General features: G+C 38.2%; 1 protein-coding gene across 4 annotated transcripts; it reads right to left on the bottom strand.

Moving 5' to 3' along the window:
- Positions 1 to 823: 823 nt before the first annotated feature.
- On the bottom strand, positions 824 to 8283 carry LOC103909420 (B-cell receptor CD22). 4 transcript variants are annotated; one of them, XM_073906762.1, is made up of 12 exons: positions 7920 to 8184; positions 7461 to 7531; positions 6353 to 6700; positions 5200 to 5451; positions 4663 to 5007; positions 4193 to 4447; positions 3657 to 3914; positions 3302 to 3547; positions 3130 to 3223; positions 2941 to 2989; positions 1395 to 1645; positions 824 to 1307 (listed from the first exon to the last, which is right to left on the bottom strand). In XM_073906762.1, exons 2-12 carry the CDS (start codon positions 7513 to 7515, stop codon positions 1274 to 1276), a joined length of 2187 nt encoding a protein of 728 aa, XP_073762863.1. In that variant the 5' UTR covers positions 7516 to 7531; positions 7920 to 8184; the 3' UTR covers positions 824 to 1273. The 4 variants fall into 4 exon arrangements, 3 of the variants coding, with proteins under 3 accessions (XP_073762863.1, XP_073762864.1, XP_073762871.1); XM_073906763.1 differs by having other exon boundaries at positions 825 to 1307; positions 1395 to 1642; XR_012382448.1 differs by adding an exon at positions 8208 to 8283 and having other exon boundaries at positions 828 to 1307; positions 3302 to 3914; positions 7920 to 8087.
- Positions 8284 to 13391: the final 5108 nt, after the last annotated feature.

The following is a 13391-nucleotide window of genomic DNA, read 5'->3' as shown; positions in this document are numbered from 1 at the left end:
AGGAAATTAATTTCTTCATCTTGAAAATTTAAAACTACATTTTTACAAACTTAATACCTGCAGTCTATTAATTCAGAACACAAAAATCTGAAGTTTGTAAATGCGTCTATAAAAAAAAATTCAGCCTTGAATTTTCAATTTTTGAGTCTTAAATTTAAGATGTTCAATATTCAAGTTGTGAAATTAAAATTTAAATGAAGAAATTAAAAATATTTTAACGATATATAAAAATTCAGCTTTATTAAATTACAATTGTCAATAATTCAAATTAACACAATTCAAATTCAGATTGTTTCGGTATATTATTAGCTCCATACTCATCCCGCTTTGTTCTCTCCATTGCTCGTTTGTCTAGAACTTGTTTTGAAATTAAATCAAGTTTTCCGTTATGGTGGGCGGAGCTTCGAGTCACAGACTGTAATCTGATTGGTGCTTGTGTATCTGCAGTCTTTAAACACGTCTGCTTGTTTTTTAACCACATTTCACGAGAAATAATAATGAACTTAGATGTATTTATTTACTATTATTAATGTTAATGAGCTATTATAGTGATTTCAGTTTTTTCATTTGCCATTATTTTTCTCAAAGTAATTCACCACTTCTTATTTTTATAATTCTTATTAAGTGTTTTTATTTTCTTACACTTGTCTCTTTATTCCTGTTTATGTAAAGCGCTTTGAATTGCCATGGTGTATGAAATGTGCTTTATAAATAAACTTGCCTTGCCTAATTTTGGCCTTTAATCATATTTTTATTTTGATCATACTTTATAAAGACTGATTTAAGTCTTAAAGGTCAATCTGAAAACACACACAGTCATCATAATTATTAATAAATCAATGTTTATTTTGTGATATATGACACTACAACACATTAGTAGGTTACTCCAGCAAACACAGTTCAGTTAAATCCAGTCACTTTAATATAATTATTTACAGATTGATTTGAGTTTGAGATGAAAACACTGCTCATCTGTACAAATCATCAATTCAGTCTGTTCATCCTCCAGTGAAGAAGACACTAATTAACAATAATGAGAAAGAAATATGAAGGTTATATGAATATAATATATGAATGCATTTCTTTATATCTGAAATGATGATTTCCTCCTGAAATGCATTTCCAGAACAAACACACTCTGTACAATAAACACACACATCAGCAAATAAGCCTGAAATCAGATGTTGACGTCCTCTAATGATGAGCAAAATCTGTGAATCAGCAGAACTCAAGCAGTCTCTGATCATCATCAACAGCATCGAGCCAATGTTGTTTATTTGACTGAGCTGTAAATCACATCCTCACATCTGCAGACAAATGAGAAACTTTAAGCACTGAACATGTTTTATAAGGGTCTCAGTGTTTAATTGGGGTTGAGATGAATGTTTTGTCACCTGTTGGCATCAGACGGACGCTGCATCTCCATCTTCTGATGTTCTTCAGTCTTCGTGTCTTTGTTCTTGAAGTGATGAACACTGGCGTATTGAAGATCCTCCACATCTCCTGCTTCTGCTCTGCTGGAGCGTTTGGCTTTCACTGATGTAATGTTGGTATAAAGATCCTCGCTCTGATTGGCTGATACTAGTGAATACACTGCACTGTCATTGGCTGAAGCTGTTTCTGCTGATCTGCCAATGGGATTCTGCTGTGGTTTAATCAAACATCACAGAAATATAATCAGTCCTGCTTTTAATATCAACTTCAGGGCAGATACTTGTATTTTCAAATAAAATAATATTAATATCATGAGCAGTTTTCTGTAAATTCAGGGGCCTCATGTATCAACGCTGCATACACACAAAAACATTGCGTACGCAAGGTTTCACGCTCAGAATCGCTCACGTTTGGATTTACTAACAATGAACTGAACGTGGGAATGTGCGCAGCTTCACGGCAGCTTTATGGCAGGCGTACGCATATTTTTTGTGCGTGTCTGTTTTATTTCCATTGGCGACTCCTAGAGGCAGTTGTGTTAAATTCCTCTCTACAAAATGTCTGAGCCTTGCAATGGCAGCTGTATGAGACGGGTTCATCTAGTAGGTATGTAAGATTTCCATACCATACAGTTGACCAGCTAAACATTAAAGCACAATTTGCAGCAGTCGCCTGTTTTCCCAATGTAATCTGAGCTATCTACCGCACGCACATTGCTATAAAGACACTATCTGAAGATGAATTTGCAAGCGTGAATCAGAAACATTTCCATTCAATAAAAGTGCAAATAAAATATGATGCACAAACTTATTAATGATTCCTACTTGTCTTTCTCGTGATAAATAGTAGGCAAAATATGATATGTAGCGGGGGGGAAAAAAGAAGATAGAGTTCATCAGACGCTGGATTCGAGCCGAGTTCATGCTCGAACGTGTCAAAACATGATCACATGCGTCTTACGAGCGCGCCATTGAGACATTTCAGAGTACTGCAACAGTTTACAGATATAAACCAGACTATTTTTTTTTAAATGCACTCAGTGCGATGTTCAGACCCAACTGTGTCAACCGCATCAGCTAAACTCTCCCACTCTATTTTTTTTTTCTTTTGTTGTTAATTCCGAAAAACAAACTTGCAAATAACACCGCTTTTCTCCGATCTACCTCCGAAAGCAGCACCTCCATTTCACATTCTGTTCAAAGTTTCTCTTTTTGCTTGCTTTTGCCATTGCTTTTTTGTTGGGTTTTGCCATTAGCATAGTCATTAGCATATTCATACGGGGGAGGAGGCAGGGAGGGGTTTTGTGCTCGTGCATGTTGCGCTCAGTTTCACGTTCATTCGGATGTACAAAAGAATATGCGTGAGATTCGGCGTACGCAGTGTTTCATACATCTGAATTTTTTTCTGCGTACGCATATTTACAGCTTTGTGCGTACGCAATGTTTTAGTAAGATTTCCACGCAAGTCTTCGTACATGAGGCCCCAGGTCTGTACTATCTAACTCGCCTGATTTTGTCTGGTATCTTCAGCTCCACCGTCTCTCTTCTTCTTCTTCCTGAAGAAAAATATTTCAAAGTATTAAAAAGTAATATATTAACATATATTTTCATTAATGCCTCGGGTTCAGTAAGTTCTATATTCATTTTAATTTTTGAAACAGCCTTTTAATTCGAGATCAGCTCAGCATTCACTCACCATATGAACACAATAATGAAGATGATGATGAAGATCAATCCTCCACATCCCGCCACAACCCCAGTAAGTGTGAGCAGAGCAGATCTCTGAACCCCTGAAACAAGACGCTGATGAAGATCATTTGACAGCAGAGACAGAAGAAACTGAAAGAGTGTCTGTTTCTAGAAAATACCTTCAGTGACTGAAACAGACTCTGATCTCTGAGAGCCATATTTATTCTCAGCCTCACAGTAGTATCGACCACTATCTAGTGCACTAAAACTCTGTCCAGATCCAACAGCTGAGCTTTGATTCTCCTTAAACCAGGTAAAGTTCACAGCAGGAGGGTTTGAGTCGCTGCTGCAGCTCAGAGTCACTGAATCTCCAGACACTATTACAGCAGATCCATTTATAAATACTGAGACATTCCTGGGAGGATCTGAAACAAATAATAATTTGTTTACAAAAACAATTAAATATCTGTATAATTACTAATAAAACAATATGACCAGAACAAGGATCAGCCTGTTGTGTTATAATACTCTCACACATGACATTCAGCATCACAGGATCAGAGTTTTTCTCTCCATGTTTATTTCTGGCTCTACACTTGTATTCTCCGCTGTGATCAGAGCTGATGTTTGAGATGCTGAAGATTCTTCCAGATCCTACAGATGATTCTCCTTTTAACCAGCTGAAGTTCAGTGCAGGAGGGTTTGAGTCGCTGCTGCAGTTCAGAGTCACTGAATCTCCAGACACTATTACAGCAGATCCACTGACGGACACTGAGACGCTCTTTGGAGGATCTGAAAAATAATAACCATGTATTGACAATAAAAATGTAATGCAAGTAAAAGTCAATTAATAAAAACAGAGAATATATAATATAAAAACTATCTATACTGGACATTTGATACTACATAAATTCAAGAAATTAAATAAAAGATGAAAATCTAAACCAGTGAACAGTAAATAAACCAGCATCACCGCAACAAGGGTGTCAAAGCACAAAGTTATTTAATATATAATCATAATTATGCTTATGTGATACATTTCTACTATTAATCAGTCGATTTATACTCACATTCAACACTGAGATAAACAGATGGAGAGTTCAGACGTTCTCCTGCTTTTCCTCTTGCAGCACATCTATATTCTCCAGCATCAGAGCGACTGACTGACTGCAGGTGAAGCTGATTATTCAGTGTTTCTCCAGTTAATCTCTCTGTGTTTCTGTACCAGATGAATGTAGTTTCTTCAGGCAGAGAGCAGCTGCTTTTACAGCTCAGAGTGACTGAATCTCCCTCTTTTACACATTGTTTTGTCTCCACCTGCAGGCCTGACAGAGAAAATAAAACTTGTAAATGTAAACAGTAAATGTTCATGCAAATAGTATTTTTCTAAATTGAACATCAAATTGAAGTAGATCAGATAGCATGTAATGCCATAAACACATGATGTTGCTGTTGTTCAGACGGCTGATACACTCCTGTAACATAAAGAGCTGCTGTGTTCATGGAGACCTGAATAAAGTCCTGATCTCAGTTTATTTACCTGTGACATCAAGATGAGCTCCAGGAATCCCAGTCCATCTAAACCGTGTATCTGTGATTCTGCAGTAGTAGATGTGTTTATCAGCTTCTGTTACTGCAGTCAAAGTGATGCTGAAAGTGTCTTTATCTTCTCTGACACACTGAATTCCTCCTCTTTTGTCTGGATCTGTACACAGGTCTGGAGGTTCTTCACCAGTTACAGCAGGTTTGGTTGAGACAGATTGTATGAGCTGATAACCATAAACAGAATATGTTGAAGTACAGGATATTTTCACTGTTGATCCTTTTAATGCACAAACAGATGAAGGGCTGTATTTCACTCGCCAATCCAGCAGACCATCAACCCCTGAAACACAGACATGAGGAAAAACTGATCAGGCTATCAGCAAAAACAAAATCACAGAAATCTTTTGTTTTGCTCAAATATTTAAAACACACAAAAGATATCAGTTTGAGGAAAGCTTTACATGTTCACTCAAATGCAATTTAAGAAACTCCACATGTGAGATATTTCACTCATCTTCTTGTTTATACTCACATTGTACTTTGACATAAACAGCAGGAGAGATCAGATGTTCATTTCCTCCTACAGCACACTGATAATCTCCAGCATCATAATAGCTGACTGACCACAGATGAAGCTGATTCTTTGTTCTGATTCCTTTATTTATTGTCTTTGTGTTTCTGTACCAGATGAATGTAGTTTCTTCAGGCAGAGAGCAGCTGCTTTTACAGCTCAGAGTCACTGAATCTCCCTCTACAACAGTCTGCTGTGTCTCCACCTGCAGGTCTGACAGAGAAATGACAGCAGTTCATTGGTTTATCATTCTGTTTATGTTCTGAACCTTCTTTCTTCTCCACAATACTTTTCATTTATGAACATTTCTTGTTTTGTGGAGAGCTGTCATAATATAATATCATAAAAATAAATATATATAAACAAACATAAAAGCAATCATATATTTAACAAGGTTTAGTGAAATAGAGAGTATAGTTTTTTATTAGGTACAAATGTAAATAAATTCATAGAAGCTTAGTAACATAAAATCCAACTGTTGGTGGCTTTGACTTTGCTTCATTTTACGCTGTCAAAATAAGAGTTCCACATACAGTACATAGTAAGTTTAATATAAACTTTGATGAACTAAAAAAACAAGGGAGGGAAATACACTCATGGAATTTACATGACAGCTAGAACACATTGGAGTTTGAGGCTCACAGTATGGTCATTTCCATGTACTGAACTCTTATTATTTGACTATACCTAGGTATTTCCAGATTTTCTTTAAAGGGCACCTTTAAATCAGCTTTGCTTTTGTTCTTATGTTTATATGAGTGAATCTGAATCTGAACAGCAGCCTGAGAACAATCAAGAATGTTCATTTTTAATTCATATTTCACATTTCCTGACTGGTTTTTGGCTTTTCTAAATGATGCACTTGTATTTTTTATGATCATAAACAAACCCTCCTGAACACTTGGCATATTTCATTAACATTCATCATTTTTAGTCTCTTTTGCAATGTTTTATAAAGCAAAGTTCACTATTCTTCTGGACTGGATCTGGACTCTGAATCTGGAATCTGGACTTAATTTATTCAGGTTTTTGTTAAGAAACATGAAGATCCACAGCAAATACAGAAAGATTATAAAGTGTTGGCTGTGTGTGTTTCTGATAGTTCTGCTTCTACCTGTGACGTCCAGCTGAACTCCAGGAATCCCCGTCCATTTTCCACCCTCAGCATCAGTAGTGAATCTGCAGTAGTAGATGTGTTTATCAGCTTCTGTTACTGCAGTCAAAGTGATGCTGGAAGTGTCTTTATCTGCTCTGACACACTGAACTCTTCCTGTTTTATCAGGGTCTGAACACAGGTCTGGTGTTTCTCCATCAGTTACAGCATGTTTGGTCCAGTAGACTGATCTGAGCTGATGATCATGAGGATATTTTACAGTACAGGATATTTTCACTGTTGATCCCTTTAATGCACAAACAGATGAAGAGCTGTAATTCACTCCCCAATCCTGCTGACCATCAGACCCTGAAACACAGACATGCACAAAACAAACATTTATAAACTAGTTTAAAAGTAGATTAAAGGCTTCTCTTTTAGTAAAACATATACACAATCCATCCCATAAGTTTATGTCCAGTGAAATGCATCTCATCAAATGCATCATTTCATATTCACATTAATATCTCATTTAAAATATTAACAGCAGCTACACCAATTCTCTTTTTCAACCCAGACTCATCATGGATACGTACCACGGTATGCATTTCTGTAGATTGCAAAGTACGTCCATAGGAGGACTTTTTTTTGCAGTTTTTGTTTTTGCAAATCCGCCAGAGGCCGTATGTGTGTGCTTTTTCAGATCTCAAGTTTCTCTTACAAATGCCAATAATAATACATTAAGATGTAAAATATAAATAAACCGCATATACGTCACCTCTTTGAAAAGTACAGATTATTGTATAACTGCAGGTTGACTATCTATATACTGTCCACCCTATACACAGCACACTAACTCTTGCTGATTTTGATTGTGCAGTAATAGTGTGCACGTTTGTGAAGCTGCTTTAGAATGATCATTATTGTGAAAAGCGTTAAACAAACAAACTTTTACAATTGATTTGAAAATAGTTTTTAAATTGTTTTAAAATTTAATCACTTTTGACTTTTTTTATTGTCTCTGTCAGTAAAACACTGCTGTGGGTTTCTGAGACACAAAGTGTGAAGAGCTCAGTCAGCTTCTCAAGAGTGTTAAAGTTTGTCTATAGTGACTGTAGTGAAAACTCACCCGCAGTCATGATCACTAAGATCAGAGGAAGAGATGCTCTGAAAGACCTCAACATAGTGACTTCTGCAATCCTACAAATGACAAATATGACAGTATGAGCATCATCTCTACACAACAGCACAAACTCTATTGAGTGAACAGTCTGTAGATGGAGAACAGGATCAACTCTGACATGATCTGACTGTACTAAACACACTAGTAAAGCAAACACATGATCATAAACCAGCATGAACAGAACTTTCTAATAATCTGAGGGGAAATAAAGTATTGTAAGTGTCCTTTGATTCTTGATTCATCATCTAGAATCTCTCCTGGAGCCTGAGCGGCCCTGACCACAACATCTGTATTTATAACAGTTATTGAGCTTCTGTAACTCCTCAAATCAACATTCAGCAGATGCTTTCATACAGATATCAGCCGTGGATGAACAGAATTATTTTAATGTTGAAATGCTCTTACCGTGCTGCAGTGTCTCAGTGTCGACGCTCAAATGAGATCCTCAGCAGCTCAAGCGGTCAAGCAGTTTTCACACTTTAAAAATAGGCTGTTAAATATTTGTCTTCCTCTTCCTGGGTCTGTATAAGATCATCTTAAAAACACCAGAACATCTCCTGCAGTCACTCTCATCTACAGATGTCAAACAGCAGAATTCACTATTGTTCAGTATTTGAGAGGGAAAATGTGAAAACACAATTAGTTTGGAGACAGAACTGAGTAAAACACTTTAAATGAGTGTCTGAGCATCACCTGATGAAGCTTTGCAGCTCTTAGTGTCACTTCCTCTTGTTTGCACAAACTCTGTTTTCACTCATGAAGTGTTAACATGACATACGACACACTTAAACCACATTCATATCCATCAGTGGACATTAAAGTGGGCGTTTATGTGGATCAGAGGCCGTTTCTGACAGACAACACAAGTGCTCCAGACCCATAACAGATAAAACATTTTCTTATATACTAATAACTTTGGTCGGTATTTCAAGTGCTGACTGGGCCAGGAGGAGTTTGCATGTTCTCCCGTGCTGTCATGCTGTCATGAGTATTAGCTGAGAGATGACTATTTCACCTGACTCACTAGAGGGCACTCCAGTTATATGTACAATCCACCAATCACTCAAACTACACATCCCATCATGCATTGTGCCAATCAACCATCTACAGCTGTTATAAATCTGGACACTGATTACACAGCTGTAGGACATACACACTCTATTTAAGCACCACACTTACACACCTTCATTGTTAGCTCAGGGCAAAATGTGGAGGAGCTGAACACTCATCGCCAGCTTTGCTCTGAGAACTGAAGCTCTGAGGTGGATGGGTCACTTCCCGAGTCCCCAATAATAAATAGACATACAGATCCATCACCCAAGTGCACGAGAAGTACAGTAGGTGGCGGTAATACTCCCAAGGAGTGAACGGCCAATAAACGAAAAAGAAAACCTTCATTGTTGGAGATTAGTGATGGTGAAATGAAGCTTTCTGAACCAGTGAAGCGCTCGACTCAACTGTATTGGAAAAAGGTTCGTTACTCGAAGCTTTCTAAATCAGAGCTCGATGAGGACCTCTGCTGGTTAAAGTGTGGGAAAGCACTGTGTTGCATTACAGTAATGTTAAATGTTCACAGCTGACCAACTCAATCATGTAGTAATACAACAACAGTAATATAAACAAATTACTCAATTACTGTAGTTTTTACACATAAGATATATGACATTACACCACCGATGACTGTAGTAAAATCCAAGATACTCAAAATATTTTACATTTATCATATTCCAACTTGTCCAGTTACAAGCGGGGATCAAACCGGCGATTCCTTCATGGGAGGCGAATGCTCTAAGGAGGAAGCGATGAGAGTTCAGGCTCCTCTCACCAGCTGGTTTCTAGAGCTGTGAACCTACACTAGTCTCACGGTTCGGTTCGGTTACGATTATCATGCCATCAATTCGGTTCAATTCGATATTTCGGTGCATCACGGTGCATTGACAGTGCTTTCCATACACAGTTTTATATTTTCTTCACAGCAGCATTTCTTGTATTAAAATGTATGAATATATTTATATACTATTTGTAATACAATTTTGTCATTTAATACAAACAGTCAGAGATATAAACTGTACCTTTAAACAAAACAAGCATTTAGCAAATAATATAAACAAATATAAATATCCAGCTCACTTTCTGATCCTTGTCTAGTTCTCTTACACCTCTTTGATTGGTCACACCCTCAAAAAAAAAAACGGTTGCTATTGGCTCTTGCGCGCTGCGTTCTTCACAGATGAGTGATACTGATAAGCGGCAGCGGCGATCTCACAGCTGATGTATGATAGACATGGTGGAGAAAACTCTGCAGACACGCGCTCGTTTCTGGATGCAAAAGTAACGCTGTAAAACAGTCGAGAAGAAAAGCCACGCTAGCAGGTCAAATGGGCCACTGTGTGTGTGTGAGAAAGAGAGAGAGAGCGAGAGAGAAATGGAGTAGGCTACTTTCATTCTCTCGATCTCAGTGAAATAGGGGCTTTTGTTGTATATATCAGTGAAAGACTGATCCAGCAAACACACACAGTGAAATTGTGCACAGTTTATGAATGTTAAGAAGTTAAAGCGCTGTAAATACTCACGATCGCCTCCCTTGTGACAGAGCGCATATGAGGTAAATGACAACAGTAATAACCGGTTATGATTATTACTGAACCGATACCGAATTGTCCGCGTCTGCATCGCAGTGCACCGAAGAAACGATTAATTTTGACACCCCTACTGGTCTCCGTTAAACACTATACTATGATATGAAGTGGTTTTCTTTAAAGATAGTTGTAAAAAATATGCTAATAAACGTTAGGATGGTTCAAAACCTTTTTACTATAAACTACTATTGTATTTTAGTTTAATTACTGGTGTGTGGGACCGGTGCAGTGCTTTGAAACAGTAGAAATGGATGTAATCGATGCCTAATCTCTCGCTATACACTTTACTAACCCATGAGAGTGTTTAAACTTTTAAATCAATATTTGATGAAGTCACGTGGGTATAGGTGAAGATAAAGCTTCAGACGTGACTGATCACGTGAAGATGGCAAAACGAATCAAGCTCCGGTACACTGCTTCACTGCGAGATTTATCTTTTTTTGATATATGCTTCGAAGCCTCAACGCACAACGTCACAACACTATTGGAGATTGTAATGTGTTTTTTGTCATAGACAGGGCTGCTTAACCCTGTTCCTGAAGTTCAACCTTCCTGCAGATTTCAGTTGCAACCCCTATCAAACACACCTGCCTGTAATAATCAAGTGCTGTTTCGGTCATAATTAATTGGTTCAGGTGTGTTTGATCAGGGTTGGAGATTAACTCTGTTGGAAGGCAGATCTACAGGAACAGGGTTGAACAATCTTTCTAATGCCGAGTTCAGACTGCATGATTTTCAAAGTAGTCGTGTCACAGATGTTTTCACACTGCATGACTATCTGGGCTTGCGTTTCGTCGCTGCTTTGTTTACACTGCAAGATGGATCGGCGACAGGGACATTCACATTGCATGACTTTACTATAGGAAGAATCGCCGACAACTTCGTCCAAACTATGTCACACAACTAAAAACACGTCGTATATCTTTTGTTATGTTGGACTATTTCTCACTTGCCTTAGTCCACCCCAATTCAATAATCGGTCAGGAGTCAATTAATCAAAATCAATGAATTTATTTATCGAGCATAAGTGAATAAAGCAAAGATCAGGATCCTGGGCTTTTGAAGAACCGTCAGCCAAGCAGTCTGGATTTCCAAAAGCTCTCGAACTCTTTCGACTCCCTCCTTTTATCCATCAGCAGCGTTCAATCTTTTTGGCCACTCCTCTGATCAGTTACCCCCAATCTCTATTGTTGCCATCAGCTGTTTTCAGGCAGAATCATCTCTCAAAAGTCTGTGGTCTGCACACAGAGATACCTCTGCACACAGAAACAAAAGGGCAAGTGAAAGTATCACTCCTCCTTGACATACTTGACACTACTGACATCTGGGGTGCAGCAAGCAACTGTAGCAAAAAATCATCAAAGCACAGCTGAGCATCATAACTTCCTTATAGAGATATCAGGATAATATTAATTTTATTAAAGCATCATACATCACGCATACACAGAGAGCAGTATAAAAATGCTGCATCTACCACATCTGCTTTTCCTCCTAGTCCTGTCTATGAACTCTTGACCTGTGTATGCACCCATCTAGGGGAAGCCCTTTTGCAGATCTGTCTCCAGCCAGCACCCACACACAGCTCTTGTGGTTTTAGCAGTTAGTTAGAAACGCATTATAACAGGGGTTAAGTAGAAGTGCGCTATATCAGGAGACATCGTCATATCTGACAAAAACACATATTGTAAATAATGAATAGTGAGGCAAATGGGAGTATATTCCTCCAATAGCGAAAATATATCAAAAGAAAAGAGTGATTAGTAAGACAATAAAGCAATATTTTCCTCATCTGCTCCAGTTCTCTTTTCTATGTAGAATAGTCACACATCACAGCTGCAACCCAGACAGGGACTTTCTGCAAGACTTGTCTGTTACAGATTTAGTTATTTGACATTATAGGGGTGGAAAGTTCCTGTCTCATTCTAAGGTCAAACAGAATGTCTCATCATATCACTGCGTGGACTCATTAGATTATCATGGTTCAAGCAAACACATATACATATGCAAAATAAGCATGAGCACATGTATATAATTCAAAAGAAGCATTAGACTGTAATTTTATTCCTTCAGTTATTAACTACATAATGAGAAAGAACCCTTTAATGGGGTAGAACATGTACCTGTTTGCTCACCTGGGTTTAAAGGGAATTAGCCATTTCTCCTCAACGTTGATAATAAACTCATTTCTTTCTGTATGAAACGTCAAACAGACACGGTTGCTCCTGAGTCCTGTCAAACCTCCACTAGTTTTTCCTCCATTTCGTGGGTCCAAATAAACCGAAAAAGAGCGCTTTTAACTTCTCCTCCAGCCTCCCGCTGGCCTGCAGCAGGTACACACACACGCACACACAAGTGAAAGCTGCTCTCTCATTGGCTGTAGACGATCGCTGATGTTATTTTCAGTCAAAACTCAATTCACACGGCATGATTTGAATCGCCGACAGCTCCAGATATTCAGCATGCCAAATATCTCACAGGCATCGGCGACTCATCGGCGATTCTCTCAGATCGCGTCTTTGAAAGTTCATACTGTGTGATTGTCACTCACGTGCACGAGCAGCGATTTGCCTGTGATTTCAGGCATTTGTCTGCGATTTCTCAAAACCTGTTGGCGAGCCAAAATCGGGGCTAAAATCACGCAGTCTGAACTAGGCATTAGGTGCTTCTCAATACCTATTTGTGCATCCTTGTTTCCTCTCCTTGCTTCCTTTCCTCCCATCTTAGCTCCACTCCTTCAGGATTTGAGGGAAAGATGCAAGATGTGAGGACAGAAGTTGAATGAAGTGACATGATATCTTCACTTCCTTCAGTGTCACTTCAACATGTTGTCATTTAATGAACACTTAACATCACTTATTTAGCTTGAACATCAAGATTCTTTAATATTACAGATATTTATTTGCACTGTAATAGTTTTAACCTCCACAAACCATACCATTTGTCTGTAATTTTATTTTACTTATAATTATGAATTATTCCCTGTTATTAACTGCGAAAAGTACATTACATCAAAATTAAAGGAACTGTGCAGAACTTTCTGCTCTCTCTATTCTCGCCTGCTTGTTGTGCAATTAGTGGATTGAGATGTCCCACAAGTTGACTGAGCTCCATCAGTTTCCAGGTCATAGGATGGAGGAGTGAGGAAACGAGGAAAGGTATTGAGAAGGACTCCTAGTGTTTTATGTGTCCCTTTAATTTTGCCTGGCCTGGGTTTAGTACTCTGGACTGACTGTAGGAT

Source organism: Danio rerio, chromosome 1, assembly GCF_049306965.1.
Source record: "Danio rerio strain Tuebingen ecotype United States chromosome 1, GRCz12tu, whole genome shotgun sequence".
NCBI classification, from domain to species: domain Eukaryota; kingdom Metazoa; phylum Chordata; class Actinopteri; order Cypriniformes; family Danionidae; genus Danio; species Danio rerio.
Note: the sequence above shows the minus strand (reverse complement) of the source record. Positions and strands in the feature narration are given on the sequence as shown.

Coding starts and splice junctions, on each gene's coding strand:
- LOC103909420 (XM_073906762.1), bottom strand. CDS start 7,515: ATGTTGAGGTCTTTCAGAGCATCTCTTCCTCTGATCTTAGTGATCATG. Junction 3,548..3,656: donor TGTGATGCTGAATGTCATGT/GTGAGAGTATTA, acceptor TATTTGTTTCAG/ATCCTCCCAGGAATGTCTCA. Junction 2,990..3,129: donor TTCATTATTGTGTTCATATG/GTGAGTGAATGC, acceptor ATTTTTCTTCAG/GAAGAAGAAGAAGAGAGACG.